Consider the following 18,209-nt stretch of genomic DNA (forward strand, 5'->3'; position numbering starts at 1 on the left):
CATTAAAACGTGATTATTCACACTCACCCTGTTTCCCCATTCCAGTACTTTATCGAATGCGCAAGCACGGTTCACACTCGAGCACTGTGCTCTTTTCCTGCTCTTAAAGAAGGCGGCTCTCATTGGAGGATCAGAAACTCTTTGTCTTTCCGCCGATTCCCCACCCACCGTCCCTTTCTTCCTCTGTCCCTGTGTGTGTGTAGGGAAGGCGCAAGCATCCGATTGGGGCTTGAAGCCCGGTGAGAAGTTGCCACTACGTCCCCCCACACACACCAGTTCCCTCAGCAAGAAGAGGGGAAGAAGGCAGCGCCTCTCGTCCTCCCCCCATCATTGCTACAGCAGCAGTGGTGCAGGAGAGGCTGGTCATTTTCCAACAGTTTTCCTGGCCTTACGGAAAACAACCACCTTGTCTCTTGCCGCCGCCAATGTAGCCAATATGGTGCAGTGGCTAGAGTGTTGGACTGGGAGCCTGGAGGTCCAGGTTCTAGTCCCCATTCAGCCATGGAAGCTCACTGGGTGACTTTGGGCCAGTCACAGACTCTCAGCCCAACCCACCTCACCGGGTTGTTGTTGTGAGGATAAAATGGAGGAGAAGGAGGACTATGTACGCCGCCTTGGGTTCCTTCAGGAGGAAAAAAGGCGGGATATAAATGTAATAAATAAATAAATAGCAGGTGGGGGTGGAGGGAAGAAGGAGGCACCTATACTCTTCTCCCCCCCACCTGCTGGAGGCCAGGGTGAGAGGCTGGGGGGTGTCTGCTGAGGCTCTTTTCCCTGCGCCAACCCTTGCCAACGCTGGTGGCCGCTGCGCCAACGCTGGTGGCAGCGGCGGCAGCGCAGCGCTGTCTCCCTGGCCTACTCTATAGGAGGCCAGAGCGAGAGGCTGAGGTGTGCCTGCCAAGGCACTTTTCCCCGTGCCAGTCCTTGATAGCCAGTGCGAGGAAGAGGGGTGGCTGCGGCGGCACACCAGCGCTCGGGTTTGGGGGGGGGGTGCTTGCAGCTTCAAAGCTTCGAAGACTGCCTTTTTTTGTCCGCCGCAGAGGGAAATCCCATTGAAAGCAAATTGCCTTCTGATTTGGAGGTGACAGACACTGCTTTCCCACCCATGCAGTAGTGCCTAAAGCAACTGCTTAAAAAAAAATCTTAAAAGATGCCAAGCTCTGCCAGATGAATTGCATGAGCACCACAGTCCTATGCCTGTTTAGACAGAAAAAAAGTCCTACAACTCCCTGGGAGTTGTAGACTTTTTTTCTGTCTAAACAGGCATAGGATTGTGCCCTAAGTAGCCAGTGAAATAAAAACTTGGAAGGCTTTCTCCTCCTTGGCTGAAAAAGACGACTTCCCCATCCACCCAGGGACCAAAATCTGTTGGGAGGTACTGGGTAAAACAATGGTACATAAAATAAAAAAAAGGGATCCTCATAATTTCATATGATTTTTAAAGGGGAGACCCACAAAACCAGTACCCAATCCCAGACCACATCTGCCTCCATGGACTGAAGTTGAAAAATATGGATCTTCCACCAGCCTAAAGTCCTGCATTTAAAATGGGGTTTTCTGCTGCTGTTTTAAATGCAGGATCACAACTGACTGCCTTTACACATGCTCCCTTACCCCCTTCTCCTGGTAGCTTAACTCCCGCTATACTGTTTTCTCATGGCCCCAATCCTGGGCACTTACTTGGGAGTAAGCCACATTGAACACAATGGGACTTACTTCTGAGTAGACATAAGATCACCCTGTAAGTGTGCATCCCTCCAGTAAGCCCCATTGAACTTAATACGGTGCTCTGAAACAACAGAGGATGTTGCTTCTGAGCTTGGTGGGGTGGGGGATCAGATGTGTCTCCCTTCATTGCAGGGAGGCATTTTACCCTCTTCTCCCTCCGATTGAGAAATGCAGAGGCAGAAGATGCTCGGGTTTGGGGGTGGGGGTGCTTGCATCTTCGAAGCTTCGAAGACTAGCCTGTTTTTGTCCCCCGCTCATGAGATGACGTTAAAATTGTCCACGGACATTTTTATTGATGATAGTCTGTGAATAGTGATGACTGTCTGCCTGGATGTGTGTGTGTGACAGGCAAGTGTCCGCAGAAATCGGGCTGGAAAAGCTATGATTCTTTGAAGACTTGAAGATAATCCCTTAATTAAAAAAAATAAAAATAAGCCAAAGCAGGGGATAGAAGGAGGTAAAAGTTAGTGTCATTTGAAGGGATAGAACAACCCCCTGCTCAGTGCTGGAAGCCTGATTCCCAGGCGGTCACCCATCCAAGTACTGACCAGGGCTGACCCTCCTGAGCTTCCAAGATCAGACAAGAGCAAGCACATCCAACCCTTTCCTTGTTAGTGATAAAACGTCCAATGCTGAGGAAGCTATGCTATCAGTAGCCAGAAGACCGGATGGGGGTGCTGAGAGCTGTGATTGGACAGGAGGGAAATACAAACACGGGTGAATATGGACAGGCGTGGGAGAAACTTACACACCCTTATACGGTAACAAACACGGAGAAGCAGAGCACATGAATGGGGAATACTGGAACATCAGGGTATTGAAAGTGGTAGCAGGGAAGTGGGAAATTGCAGTTCCAATATGAACCGGGGACAGCGTAATGTGAAAGATGGGGAATGAAACCTCACTGGAAGCATAAAAAAATGTAAGTCTAGATCGGCCCTTAGAGTAAAGTGTTGTTAATTCGTGTCTTTATATTCTGGTTTATTTGGATAAGAACTGGGGTGGAGGCTGCGGGGCTCTTTATGTAAGAGTAAAGAGCAGCCTTTTATAGGTAAGAAACCGCCAGGAAATAGGCCTCTGAATGCCTTGAAAACACACACACAATTATGGTTCTCTTCATCTTTTTTTTGTTTTTTACATTAACAATTCTTCCTTAGGGCAACAATGCAGTGACTACAAAGCAAAAAGAGTTGACTTAATATGCAGAAAGTAATATCCTTTTTTCTTCCAAAAAACTAATAATATTCCGATTGACTTCCAGATCTGTCCTGCCAATATAATTCTGGATTAGAGTTCCCTTATAGTGAGCAACCAAACAATTCACACAAAAGGTGCCTTGAAAGAAAGAGGCAACCTCAGCCAATGGCAGAGCAGTCTGAAGAGGGTGTGTGGGGGCCAAAACAGGCAGTGCTTTAAATGTGTGTATAGCAGCTATGTCTTCTTTTTATTTTTGCTCTAGAGTAGGAGCAGGGTCCCTGATCTAGATCTTAATACCCTGCCAACTCCCCCAGGCTATGGTCCCAGTTCAGATGGGGTGTGCACCTCCTCTAGAGTAAAAATGAAAGCAAAAAGTAGCTACCAGACACATACATAATGACATGTCTGTTTTGACCCTGAGGGTGTGTGTGTGTGTGTGTGGGGAATTCCATGGCAGAGGAACTTTCATGTCCTAAGCCCACTAGGTTCATGCTAGCTAGATCTGAAAGAGGAGGATTTTCCAATCCCATCCCACCCCATTCAGCCTTTTAAAATAATTCTCCTTCCATTGGCACAAATAGGAAAGAAAATAAGTATGCCAGCTCCAGAGCTGGTATACTTTGGGGGCCATTCGGTGTGTGTGTGGGTGTCAGGGAACAAGGTGTCTTTCAGCCCAGAGGATCAAAAGTCTCACTAACGTGCCCCCCAAACACCCCATTTTTGCCCCCACCACTTGTGGAGCACCGAAGGCTACCGCTTTCTGCCACAGCACTGGAGGAGGTCACAATGGATGGACCTGCCCCTTTGCCTGCAGAGAAGGAGATCCACAGCATCCAAAAGCCCCATGGCTGCCCTCTCCAGGAGCTTAGGATCGGTCCCTAAATGTGCTTCAGATATTTTTCTATTAAAGGCCCCATTTGTTTGGCACAGGGATTCAACACTAAAAAAAAACTAGGCCAGAGATATGAAGAGTAGAAAGAATACAGCTCAAGACCAGCAAAGGGGTATGGTTGGTTAACCTGAAGAATTATCAGAAATATTGCACTGTAATGAAGCTGAACACTGTCGATCTAGATCAGGGGTGGGCTACTTTGGGCGGGGGGCAGGGATTGCACCCTGCTGCTTCACCACAGAATTTTTTGCCGAAATTTGGCAGTGCCATAGAGTGGGGAAAAATGCACTGATTTCCCCGTACAACAGCATTTATAGTAAAACTGTCCCCCTGGACACTTTGGAGAGTGAGGTTTTGCTTTAAAACAAGATGTATGCTCCTTACGCAAACCAGCATTCCCTCCCATCACTGCACCACCAGATTTCTGCAGCAGGGCAGTGGGTAGCGCAAAATCACTCCCACCCCCATGCAGGCTGTGGGACATGTGTTGCCCGCCCCGGTCTAGATCTTCAAAAGTATGAAAGAATATATATTTTAATAAAGCATTATATTTTCTTTAAAAAAAAAATATCAAGGAGATCAGAGTTGTGAATTTTAGACCTTTTACATGCATCGGATGCCTATAGGTTTTATGAGAAGACTGGGACTCAAAACTTTGGGTTGTAATAAGGGCATAAAAGCAAAGGACTGGAGTCTGTGGAGAATCTTTACTGAACAGGGCTGCAATTCTGTATCCACTTATCTGGAACTCACTAAAACTCACTTCTGAGGAGTTTTGTATAGGATTGAACTCAGGGCCATCCCAAGACATTTTGCTGCCTGAAGCAAAGACCAAGATGGTGTCCCTCCCATTTCACATACAAAGGCCAACTGGATTGGCGGGTTAATCTGTGCTTTGTGGTGATGATGGGACAACATCTCCACTTTACCTGAAGACAGCAGGCTAACTTTGGGGTTACAGAGCAGGCCACATGGCACACAGGTCTCTCCTCCAACACCTTGCTGCTGCCTCTCAGCCTCTGCTTCCTGAGGTGACTGCTTCACTCTGTGTAATGGTAGGGCCGGCCCTGATTGCACTGTAAAGTGCCAGTCCTTGATAACTTCTCTAACAATGCAATCCTAGGCATGCTTATTCAGAAGTAAATCCCACCTTGTTAATTGGGGCTTAAAGGTAAAGGTGTCTCCAACCAGTCGTGTCCGACTCTAGGGTGCGGTGCTCATCCCCGTTTCTAAGCCGAAGAGCCAGCGCTGTCCGAAGACGCTTCCGTGGTCATGTGGCCGGCATGACTGAACACCGAGGTGCACGGAACGCTGTTACCTTTCCCGCCGAGGCGGTACCTATTTATCTACTTGCAATTTCTTGCTTTCGAACTGCTAGGTTGGCAGAAGCTGGGACTGAAGATGGGAGCTCACTCCGTCATGCAGCACTCGGGTCTCGAACTGCTGACCTGCCGACCTTCCGGTCTGCAGTTCAGCGTCTTAACCACTAAGCTACCACGGCCCCAAGTAAATGTGCATAGGACTGCAGTGACACTCGTGCTCCTTCTAGTGCCTCAGCGTTTATTGGGAACTTTCCTCACATTTTAGGTATTTCTCCATCACCATGAATGCTAGTAACTTTTTTTAAAAAAAATCCCATCGAGGGGATTACTGCAGTTATCCAAGGGGTGGGTATTCTTTATGTGCTGTGATTCCTCAAGCTAAATGTTTAGAGGTTCTCCAAGTTGGACTCTTTTGGCCATCCAAGTTCTAGAACCTTGCTTTTCACTTTTTTTCCACTGCTTGGCAGCTACAAGAACCTGTAGCTGGGTCGACACATGAAGCAGAAAAGAGTTGGGGATTGTAGTGGTAGAAAGGAAAGTACCACTTGGAACTGCAGGTGGGGGTGGGGGTTCCTCTGTTAGAGGAGTAGGGGGGAACCTTCCTCCAAATAGAAAACTAGTACATCAAGGAAAATGGTTCTGGCCAAATCTTTTGCCTGATGTGCTGGTTTTCTGTTTGCAGGGGCTTGTTCATTTAATGCAAGAGAGGCATTCAAACTGTGATCTCCAGCCTGCATCAACCTGAAGTGGTGCCTTCCATTTTGCCCCCTCAGCACTCTGCCATCTATGTGCCTCTTCAATGTGACTATCTAAAACATCTGCAATATTGGCTGACTTAATAATTATAGTACCTCAATAGCACCTTTCCCCCGTATGTTTTTCAGGATCATAGCCATACAGAGGTGCCACAGTATCGCCAGGACCACTCTTTGATTATGAGATCCATTGTCCACATGACAGATGCCACTCGATCAGGAATTATGCCTCCTAACCAGCTGACCACTATTAACCAATCCCAGCTGAGTGCTCAACTTGGGCTGAATTTAGGCAGTGCCAACTTGCCACATGCTTCTCCTTCACCTCCTGCAAGCAAATCAGCAACACCTTCGCCGTCCAGTTCAATAAATGAAGAGGATGCAGATGACTCAAACAGGGTAAGTTATTGGGTGTGCTGAACTGGAAGAAGATGCTTTCCATTGCCATGGTTAGGTTGGGTTTTTCAAATTTTACTTTTTAAAAAAAGAGGATTTGAATATGGCTAAGAAGGAACATCTTTATCCAGCTGTATGATATTTGCTAATCATCAAGATACATCGCTGCTATTCTGTGACTTTTTAAAAAGAAGGACATTGCTAGCATAAAGTTCCTTATGACAACTTTCAGATTTTATAGAGGCAATAATTCTGTTTGCCATATCTGCTTGCAACACTTTTGACATTTTAACATTCCTTGCTGTTGCATTTTATTTTATTATTTTTAAAAAGATACATTTGTCTAGATATAAAAAGCGACCTTTACCTCTTCATGGAAGTCTTGAGTATGCTCTTAAATTCATTTTCATCTGAGATTAAATGGGCATGCAAAGAAGAGATGGCAAACTGAGAAATATCTCCGAATAATAGCAATCTGTTTTGGAGATGTAAACAACTAGCAGGTGCTTGGTGGTCGGAATATATATGCTCGAAATTATGTGTGTGTGTGTATATATATATATATTTCGAGCATAGCACATTTTCACTTGCTTTCATTTTTTTTTACTTTGCAGTTATTAGCCTTAAGCTTGAGGGTTAGAGCAGGTTACAGAAAGCTAAATAAAGAAATTAGTTGTGCAGGTTATATATGCAGAATTCTTGATGAAGACCATGGGAATTGCACATGTGAAAAGCCTGAAATTAATCGCATGGATCCATCAGATGCCTTTTCTACCAGAACTCTGCCTACAGGCTATGGAGGGCAGCTGCAGAGGGATTCGTCGAAGCTCAGTAGTGATTGAAGAATGACTCTATTAATTGTTCTGTGACCTGGAAAAAGGAACAAAGCCATAGTAAGCGGCCTAACAACCAAAAAATAAAAGAAAATAAAAAGTAAAGGCTGAAACAGTAACAATGAATTGCTTCCTCCTTCTTTCATACAAAGTATCTTATTTCTGGAACTCATCTTATATGCCAGTGAATTCTATTTGGAACGATGGGCCACTTATGCATCACCAAGAAAATGATAATCTATCCCCCCCCAGAAAAGATGACAAAAGATGACAGTGATCTGCATAACATTTGCATATGCTAATTTAGAGAGAGATGCAAATTTAAATATATTTATTATAACTTAAATTGAAACACAGTACATCTCACCATAGTGTGGACAACTGTGACTAGGTAGTGTATGTGCCTTGGTCCGTCTACTCTCCAGGTGCTGTTGATTAGCAACTTCAAGGCCTAGCTATTCTTTCTGATGCTTCATTCATTAATTTATTACATTTCTATACCGCCCAATAGCCAGAGCTCTCTGGGTGGTTCAGAACATTTTTTATCCATAAATTGGACTTTGACTGGATAGTCCTTCAAATAGAGGATGCATTCAAAGCAGAGGACCACCCTCTGTAAAAGAGGACTCATGACCACCCTACCATGGGAAGCTTTAATGTTAGCTACTGTAGCTGTGGAACAGCACAGGATGATGATTTAATGGGGGAAATAGGCATGGTGTGCAAGACCAGTAAGGTGGCTTATGAACAAATATAAAGCTCATTTGATTGGCCTCCATTGATTAATAACAATAACAACAATGATATCTAGAAATCAACATCCCCTGCTCTTTCTTTGAGACCATTCTAGGTAATGTATTTATTTAATTTATTTAACGTATTTCTTGGCTGCCTTTCAAGGCAGGAGCCTTCCTAGCTTACAACAATAAAACTCACATAATAAAAACTGATACAGTAATAAAAACAGTAAAAACAGCACAATAAAACTTGCATAATAAAAACAGCAACAGCAGCAAACATCCTAAAAAAACAAGAAACACCAGCATAAAAACAAAACCTACCACACACAACAGCAGCTACAACCCAATCTGATAAAATACAATCATGGTAAGGCCAAAGTAAAGTAGTAGGTTTTCAGGGCCTTGTCAGGGTGGAAACTGAGCCCATAGAGCCCCAGAGCAGTTCTGATTCTGAGGAGGAACAGCAATCCGTGGGAGAGAACTCACTCATCTCTCACAAGCACAGCAGCTGGCAGAGATTCCTCCTGCCAGCATTCCTGGGATAGATAGTGACCCTGGCAGTGAGAGAGCACTGGAGGGGGGCTTGCTGGATGCTTGGCACAGACGCAGGGAGCGGCGACAGATGGAGGGTGCCAAAAGGAGGCGTAGCGCTTGTTTGGTGTGCAAACAACAGTCGCGGTCCTGAGGACCCAAGGGAAAGAGGGAGGATCTCTCCATAGCCCATAAGTTCAGAGTCTTCCCATGGTTCCCCTTCAAACGGGGACCAACTGCCTTACCTGGAGCTTAGGCTACTCTGCTATCTTTTCCCAGTGCTGTTCCTTGCTTAGTCGCTAGTGATTAGTATCTGAGAGAGTCATAAAGGAATAAAGCCTCAGAAAGAATCCTCGTCGTCTGTGTCCTGAATTGGCTATTGGAGGGGATTGCAAGAGGCAGCTAGGGTGCTCCTGACAGGCCGGCAGATCCCTGATGGCAACTTATTGCAGAGGTGTGGGGCCACCACAGAAAAGGCTGTCTTTCATGTAGTTGTCCACTAACTGCCTTCACAGGTGGGCAAATGAGAAGGGCTTCTCTTGCTGATCTTAAAGTATGGGCAGGCTGATATGGTTGAAGGCAGTCCTTCAAACCATGTAAGGCTTTAAAGGTCAAAATCAGCAATTTAAATTGAGCTCAGAAACACTGGCAACCAGTGCAGCTGGAGCAGTATAGGCGTTATATGATCAGATTGCCTTCCCCCCACCAACACTCGGGTGGCCGCATCCTGTACCAGCTGGTTTCCAGACTGTTTTCAAAGGCAGCCCCACGTAAAGCACATTACTGTAGTCCAGCCTGGACATCACTGGTGCATGGATAACTGAGGCAAGGTCTGTCCTCTCCAGATAGGGCTACAGCTGGCGTACCAGTCTAAGCTGGTAGAACACACTCCTGGACACTGCAGCACCCTGGGCTTCCCCAGTTAGTGCAGAGTCCAGGAGGGCTCCCAGACTACACATGTGTCCTTTAAGCAGCTTTAAGGTAAGTAGCTTTAAGACCTCAGCCTTGGTCTATTGCTTTGCAGATCCAAGCTGGAGCTGATACTACACTATGTTCCACTTGGCGAAAACAAGGTTTACACACTGGCCTTGCAATATTTTACAAAGTATTTGCATATACAAGACCCTTATCTTTTACATTCTGAAATCTGCTCAGGTTCTTCTGCATAGTCATGTAAGAACATAAAAACAGCCATACTGGATCAGACCAAGGGTCCATCTAGTTCAGCATTCTGTTCACACAGAGGCCAACCGGCTGCCTTTGGAAACCAAGTAGGACATGAGTGCAACAGCACCCTTCCAGTCATGATCCCCAGTAATGAGTATATGGAGACATACTGCCTCCAATACTGGTTAATATATAACCATCAGGACTAGTAGCCATTGATAGCCTTATCCTTCATGAATTTGTCTAATCCCCTTTTAAAGCCATCTAAATTGGTGGCCATCACTACATCTTATGGAAGTGAATTGCATAGTTTAATTATGTGCTTTGGGAAGAAAACCTTCCTTTTATCTGTCCTAAATTTGAAATAAATATCCATCTGTGTTCAAAAAATGAAAATCGGACAAATAAAAATAATAACACACGTACACAAATAAAAAATAACAAACACACAGACACAATAATAATCTGATATCTGTAATATATGTCTTTTCAAATAACCCAACTTTCATAATTTTAAAATGAAAGCTTCTAGCCCTTATGATCAGAAATATATTTTATGTCTTGGACTGCCAGAATTGCTGCTTTTTTATTTGTCAAATATTTATTTTTTTGAGCACATATCTTGATTTTTTCTTCCTTTACTTTGGGTTCTCTTGGCATATCATGTTGTGGATTTTAACATAGCACACAAATAGCCTTGTCAATTGTATGGTCAATTGTATATGTATAGTCAATTTTATAACATCCCGTGCTAGAAATAAGATGCTGATTTTGTTGTTGTTGCTTTTTATTAGACTGTGGGAGAAAAGAGAGCTGCCCCAGATTCTGGCAAGAAGCCTAAGACTCCAAAGAAGAAGAAAAAGAAAGACCCCAATGAACCACAAAAGCCAGTGTCAGCATATGCCCTCTTCTTCAGGGACACGCAAGCGGCAATTAAAGGGCAGAACCCCAACGCTACCTTTGGGGAGGTGTCAAAAATCGTAGCATCTATGTGGGACAGCTTAGGAGAAGAGCAGAAACAGGTAACCAAGGGACTCTTTGGAGTTTTGGGGAGACAGGTGATTACGCAATGAATGGAAAGATGCCAAAGACTACAGTCCATCTAATTAAACACCAGCGGTCTGATCCTTTTGACTTCATTAATTAGAAATGCAGCACGGATGGTAGCACAGCAATGCTGTCTGTCATTCCATTTGAGAACCTAGCTCCAAAATCAGCCTCTCATTCTCAAATGACTGTATTAGTAGGGCTGCAGTATTTTAATCGACAGATCGGTTAATTGATTAAAAACACTTTTGATGTACTAGTAACATCTACCAGTCAGTCAGGCTGCAGACTTCTATATTGCAAAATATTGTTTTCATATAACCTTTATACAAAATGAAGATGACAGGCACCTTCTTTAAAGAGAGATTCATCCATCACGGGAGGAAATTCTATGCCTGGGGAAAAACAAATTCTGCATGGAGAAGCAGTCAGTACTACAAGCCCTCTCCTGCAGTCTGAAGTAGTACAGGGCAGTGCTAGGCCTGAACCCACAGGGCCCTAGCCCCGAATCTAATTCCCATGGTCCTGGATCTATTTTCCAGTGCCCTAGGTGTCCATTGGTGTGGATGGAAGTTTTGTTCTCTCTGTTTAATGGCCCTGCAGAGAGCAGTTTTCAAGGTGGATTGCAGCTTGGGAGGAGGGGTTAATGGTCCCTTCTCTGTGCACTGTGGCCTTCGCAAAGTCCCTCCTACGCATGGCAATTAAGCTTAGGGGGAAAAAGCTTCCACAGATGCCACTGAAAAGATTGGGGCTCAGATCTTTTAAGTGCATAGCCCCACCCCTCAATTTTGTCATCTTAGTGAGAACCAGCTCTGTTATATATCTCACCTTGGGCTGAGATGAACCCTCACCTTTCATTGATCCTTTGAGGTGTGAAAGGAGGAGGGAGTGTTTGGAACCCTCCCAACCTATTCAAGTAGCCAGACTCACCAGGATCAACTGATCCAGGATCAACCAGGATCACACTCACGAGGATGCTGCCCTGTTAAGAAAGAACAGTCTCTTCCCAGTACCATTTGAGCAGTAGTGAAAATCCCAGCCCTTCCGGTAGCAGCATTTCCAGACCACAGGGGCTGTTGATTCAGCCTCATTACACACACACACACACACACACACACACACAGCATTCCCTGTCTTCATTTCAATCATGAAGCCAATGAGTTTGTTGGGTGGCTAGGAATGTATGAGAATTTATTTTTTGTGTGCAAAACATACGAGCATGCCCCATTCAAAGTCCCAAATATGAGAGCGAGCATGTGTCTGCTAAAAATATTCATACATTTTTGAATCCGTGCTCGCATTTGTCTCGTTCCTGATTTCCAGTTCGATTTGTGCAAATTTCCTGAGCAGACTAAATCAGCCCCGCTTTATTCTATGGGGGAAATGTGTGCAAATTAGGAGATTTGTGCAAATTGGGGGAGATTTGTGCAAATTTGGGGCAATTGGCGCAAATCTCCCGTTGGATCGCTGCTCGATTTGTCTACGTTTCCTGTTCGTGCAAAGTGAGCAGTGATCACGAACGGGAATTGGGCACAAGATGAGCAGCAAGATGATGTTCAGAGAATCGAACATCGCTTGTTTCCCCATCCCTGCAGCTGGCTACCAGGGGAAGAGCCCCCCACCATCTGTGGAATCCCCTTTCTAGGGAGATTTGCCTAGTGTACTCACTGTATACATTTACATGGCAGGTGTATCTCCCTGGGAACGGCTGTATACATTTAGAACTTCCTCTTCCAGCAAGCATTTCATCTTTAATCTGTTGCTCTGATTATTAACTTTACTGCTGGCTCTTTAATATTTTTAATTTTTTAATAAGTTGATATTTTCATTGATGTATTTATTATTTTGGTTGTTATTTTATTGTTTCAGGGTTTGTTTGTTTTTTGAGGGCATCAGCTGGTTGGGTGGTATATAAATTTAATTAATTAATATTCACAATATAACGTTGGCCCAACTCTATTCTCAAAATAAGGATTTTAAAGGAGAAGAGGAAGTGGGGAGTCATGAAAGTCTTGGAGGTATTTCTTTGCATAGTCTGTGTAGTCATTGCCCCTTTTGACTTTCTTAATTTTATGTGACCATAACGTCCCTCTTCAGGCAAGAATTACTTTATAGAGTGAAGTTTATACGCTGGAGGTGGTGTTAATTATAGTGTGTGTGTGTGTTTAATACAGGTATATAAAAGGAAAACAGAAGCTGCCAAGAAGGAATACCTTAAGGCACTTGCTGCCTACAGAGCAAGTTTGGTTTCCAAGGTAAGCCTAATTCCGACTTCAGTTAAATGTATAGAATCCGTGCTTTTAATGTGTTTTTTTGTCACCTTATTAAAAATAAATTAGCAGAGGGAGGGAACCATAACACAGTAGTAGAACACTTGCTTTGCATGCAAAATGTCCCAGGCTCCATATGGGTATTTTGTAGCATGGGGGCCCAATCTGGATTAGGAACACAGCACATTGGGAAGGGAACTTTAATCCTTCCCTCTCCCATTGCTCTCCAGACCTCCACCCACCATGCCCACGTCAAATAGTGGTAGTAAAAAAAGAGAGCTCCCATTGTCATCAATGGGTTTATGTTTAATATTGGTATCTGGGATGTGGGGCAGATTTGGGAGGGGAATGAGAGCAGTGGGGGAAGGGAAGGATTTAACCTCCGATCCCCAAATGCTGTGGTCCTGACCTAGATCAAGCCCTCACACTTATTTTTAAGTAAACCAAATACCCATTTGGAGTAGCATGCTAGTTAACATAGTTTGGCCCTGAGACCCTAGAAAGCTGGTGTCAGTCAGAGTAGACAATACTGAGCGAAATGGATTGATGGTCTGACATAGTATAAGGCATCTTCTGAGCTTCCTAGAAAAGTGTGCGTGTTGTATAGATCAGGGATAGGCCGCCAAGATGCCCTACCCCTCCCACTTAAAAAAAGAAGAAAAAACACATTTTCTTACTGGCAGTTGGGATTACTATGAAATAGGTTTCTGTTGGTGCTGAAAATGTGCATTCAAAAGAGTTGTTAAGTACGTTGGGGCTCAGACCCCACCTCTGCTTTGTACTCAGTCTTTTTGTACACCTCCCATGGTGGCCATTTTGTGGTGGTGCCCAGGACAGTTGCTCAAATTGTCATAAGTGCTCATGGCTCAAGAAGTTTGCCTACCCCTGGTATAGATAGATAGATTTTTTTTAAGTATGCTGCCTCTTTGCAAAATGCACTCAAGGTGGCTTAACAATAATTTTAAAAAAATCATAAAAAGGGTATCATCATATACAAAATACAGAGCAGCTGCCAAAATAAAAAAGCACACCAAAATACAAAAACATGAAAGCCACAAACCTGTACATGGACCCTTACCAGTGTGAAGGAACCATGGAGGAGGTGGCAACCTTGGGGTATGTGTAAAGGAGATCTCTGTTCACTCTAGAAGTAGCTGCAGGTGCAGTAATAGAGCTGTTGAGATTACTGTTCAATGAAGAAGATGAGACTGATGAACTGTATATACTGAGAAGTGCTCTATAAATTGGTCGGGGAGTTCCGTCTGTTCACAAAACAAAAGCAACTGGTTTTGCCTAAAGCATTGCGGCATTGTAGAACATATTATGAGAAGCTCTAATATCAATGTGCCAAAACCAAGGTTGTATATGCTGCATTATTTAGTGGATGCAGCTCTCATAAAAGCCCTTATAATAAACAGAACAGGAACAGACTACTGGGAATTTTCCTTTAGTTCAAGGTATCTGTATCTGCAGAAATGAGAAGCTAATACAGAGAGAGTTGGTCATGGTGCAATGGATAGTTTGTGCTGGACTTTGCTTGGGGAATTGTGGGTTCAAATCCCTGCTCAGCGGAGCCTTCTTCAAACATTAGGGGGCTCTTCTGCTCCATCAATGAATACTTGTAAGGGGGGTAGGGGAACAGGCCACAGACTCTGCCCCCTCTGCCCTACACACATTCACCCCACTCCCTCTGAATGTTTCATAGTGGAGAAAGGGTTGGAAACTTCATGTGTGTTTCTGTGATTTGCCTTGAAAGAAGTAGGAAGCAAATGTGATAGGATATGATAATTGTCAAGAATGACAGCCTGTTTTCCACCAGAAGATTAGGTCAGGCTGCCATGTATGATGTAACCACCTAGGATTATGTGTTATCTAGAGGCTCCTTGGCCCTTTGCCCAAGGCCCGGCGCAGTCCCTGCTGATTGGAAAGTGTCAACAGCTGGAGTTGGTGGGGAGTTCCAGCCTCTTGGAGGCCAGGGCGGTCCACCCAGGGACTGAGCCAGTGATTAGCTGAAGGAAACTCTGCCTTGGGTTGCCAGGGCCAGGCTTTAAAAGAGGGCTGAGGTAGAGGCATGGCGTCTCCCTTTATCCTGGTGGTCTTGGACCTGCAGATGGCTGGTTGCTATCCGGGGAGATCCATACTTAGGTATGCAAGGATAGGCCAGCTAGATTTATTATTTTGCTTGGGTGTGCATTCATGAAGCTCTCTGTATACAGTTAAATGATTTGGCTTTGTACCCTCTTGTGTAACTTGCTACTTCCATTCTTCCCTTTCCCTCTACCCCTTTATTTGATCTTAATAAACCTTTGCATTGGCCCCAGGAGTGTAGCCAAGTCATTTATAGTGTTAGAGGGGCCTAGAGATCCATAATGCTTGCTTAAGTTCATTATTGGTGCAATTCCTTTGCTAGTAAGCCTCTGAGCATGTGCAGATGATTCAAAGGGCCAATAACAGCCTTCTCAGCACATTCCTTACTAATGAGTAGAAAGCCTTATCAGGCTGTGCCTGAGAAGTGAAGCTATGTGTTTATTCCAAGATAGGGGTGGCTGTGCTGAGAACCTAGTGCTGTTAGTCTGTGCTGGGAATGAATGCTAGGGGCGCTTGCTAGTGTTGTGCTGCCTCATTGCTGACATGTATTGTATAAAACCCATTGCACCTGATGTCCCGTGGTTCAGAGAAGCTGTCTGATCCAGCCGTTGGGTATGCCTGTGTGCTGTAAGTTACACAATAAAGTCTCCCTGTAAGTAAACCTTTGAATCTGATGTATCACTATCCTGGCACCTCTAAATTACGAGTTCAGAGCCTACGGCTGGGGCAACACAACCTTTATCCGACCTGTAGGGGGCGTGGTCTCTCTGCATAACTTTAGTGCTTATTTCAGTGCCTCTTGGCTCACGAGGGTAGCCGCTGGGTATTTTGGGGGGACTGAAAGGCCGGGTTTGGCCAGTCCTGTTTTTGGGAAGGGGGTCCCGGGGTTGGGTCCTGAGCGGTCCTCCCTCGCAGGGAGGTTGGGGCTGGTCCTGGTGGCTGGGATCCTCCTTCCCTTCCCTTCCTTTCACAATAATAACAATATATGAATAAGAATAGAAGTGCCCTCACTGTATCAGCTGCTATTAACCGCGCGTCTCTGTTTCTGAACGATGACGACTGCAGGCTGCTGCCGAGTCAGCTGAAGCACAAACCATCCGATCTGTTCAGCAGACACTGGCATCTACAAACTTGTCCTCATCTCTTCTTCTGAACACGCCACTTCCCCAACATGCAACGGTGGCCGCGTCGCCGCAGACTCTGCAGCAACCCCTCCCCAGGGCAATCGCTCCCAAGCCTCTGGCTATGAGGCTGCCCATGAACCAGATTGTTGCCTCAGTCACGATCGCCCCCAACATGCCCACAAACATTTCCACCTCACTGATCAGCTCCATGGGAGCCAACATGGCGGGCACATCAGCGTCCTCCCAAGCCAGCCCTACCTTGCAGAGCCAGCAGCAGCTGCAGCAGCAGCTGCAGCAGCTGCAGCAGCAGCAGATGCAGCAGCAGCAGCTCCACCAGCAGCACATGCACCAGCAGATCCAGCAGCAGATGCAGCAGCAGCATTTCCAGCACCACATGCAGCAGCACCTGCAGCAGCAGCAGCACCTGCAGCAGCAGCAGCACCAGCAGCAGATGCAACAGCAGCTCCAGCATATGCAGCTGCAGCAAATGCAACAGCAGCAGATGCAGCAGATGCAGCACCAGTCTCAGCCTTCCCCTCAGCAGCATTCCCCCGTGGCCTCACAGATAACCTCCCCCATCCCGGCCATTGGCAGCCCACCGCCAACCACCCAGCAGCATCAGTCCCAAATACAAACCCAGACGCAGACTCAGCTGTTATCACAGGCCAGTATTTTCTGAAGACATGCATTGCAAAGCTGCTTTGCCTTATGAATTCAGCAAAGGGGAAGCATTTCTGGCTGAAAACTGTGCATTGCCGATGGTAGTTATGCAGGGATGCATAACAGATAAAGTGAGCCTCTAAACTGTCTATTAGATAGGCAATAAAGAACTACAATGTAGCTGTGTATACTCTTTTAGATGACTATAAATATTTGTTTTCCTGTTTCTTTCCAGTTTTGTTTTGTTTGTTTTTAAGAAAAAAGCTGTGCTGTTCTTTTCTTCTGCTTCTGCTTCTTCATGCGATGCCTTTTTTAATTTATTTCGAGCTTTACTTATAATATGTGAATCAGATAGTCTTGGATATGCCTGGGCATTAAGACTGAAAAGAAAAAGGCCTTTTCACAGTGTCAGATTAAAACTGTTCATTCTTGCAAGATTAGTTGATGCACTTCAAAACCCATTGGGTTTGTTTTTTGTTCATTTGAACTCATCAGTCCCTTAAAAGCACAGTTGTAACTACCTGTAAAATGTTGATTGATTTCATGCAATCACAGTTGTGTGACATGAGTAGTTGACGGTGATTTTCTCTGCCATAAAAGAAAAAAAAATGTAAAAATCAGACTTTTGCCAAAGCTCCTTTTTTTCTTTTTAAAATGTCTTCTGAAGGAAAAAAATGCAAGTGAAAGTTCTTAAATGTCAAAGCCCATCTTATCACCTTAGCTATAATTTCTCCAAATACTACACTACTTTGTAATAAAATATATTCTTACCCTGTTCTGCTCATTCCAGTTTAAAAAAATGTGAATATTCTATTGTGTTTGGGTAACAACTTTCAGATTGAATACACTGTATTTTTTAAAAAAGGAAATGCACTTAAATAAAACTGTTATTACAAAAAAAAAAGTAAGAAGGAAAAAATGTGAGGGTTTTTTTTTTAAATGCTGTAATACCAGTAGACTATTTAAGAGGATTGTCACATCTGAATAATCAATGTAAATATTTTCTTTAAAAAGATGTAAGTTTTTCATATCATGTGTTGTAAAGTTTTCATAAATGAGGCTTTAATGTAAACACTGGTAACATGAATGATTTAATTGCGACATTGCTTATTGTGTTTTTATGCTGTTTTATACTTTTTTATGAGTTACAATAGCAGCAATTAAGTTGTTTGTATTTTGCTTATCTAAAACAAATGCTTTTATCTTGCTATAGAATAAACACATTTCAGTAAAAAACAAATACCCCCAGTACTTTGCAAAACTGTAAATGGTTAATCCTAACCACGTAGGATGAGATGCCTGCTCATACCATGACTTTTACCATGACGTTTAAACCATAATGCTCAGGGCTTATCTCACTATTACAGCCCTTCCAGATGGCAGGTTCAGCTTGAACCTGGCAAGTTAAGGGTAAGAACAAAACTGGTATCTAGTTTTTCATATCATTAAAAGTTGGTAT

At 44.3% G+C, this 18,209-nt stretch overlaps 1 protein-coding gene across 1 annotated transcript in view; it reads left to right on the forward strand.

Annotated features, from left to right (window-relative positions):
- TOX3 (TOX high mobility group box family member 3) overlaps positions 1–17,980 on the forward strand; it is a 132,213-nt gene extending 114,233 nt beyond the window's left edge. The window contains exons 5-8 of the mRNA XM_084812983.1: positions 6,024–6,293; positions 10,356–10,583; positions 12,783–12,863; positions 16,032–17,980. Coding sequence (XP_084669109.1) covers positions 6,024–6,293; positions 10,356–10,583; positions 12,783–12,863; positions 16,032–16,769 — 1,317 coding nt within the window. The 3' untranslated portion in view covers positions 16,770–17,980. The remainder of the gene's footprint in view (positions 1–6,023; positions 6,294–10,355; positions 10,584–12,782; positions 12,864–16,031) is intronic.
- Positions 17,981–18,209: the final 229 nt, after the last annotated feature.

Source organism: Heloderma suspectum, chromosome 8 (genome assembly GCF_057233095.1).
Source record: "Heloderma suspectum isolate Gila_16-S chromosome 8, 16-S_ref, whole genome shotgun sequence".
NCBI classification, from domain to species: Eukaryota; Metazoa; Chordata; class Lepidosauria; order Squamata; family Helodermatidae; genus Heloderma; species Heloderma suspectum.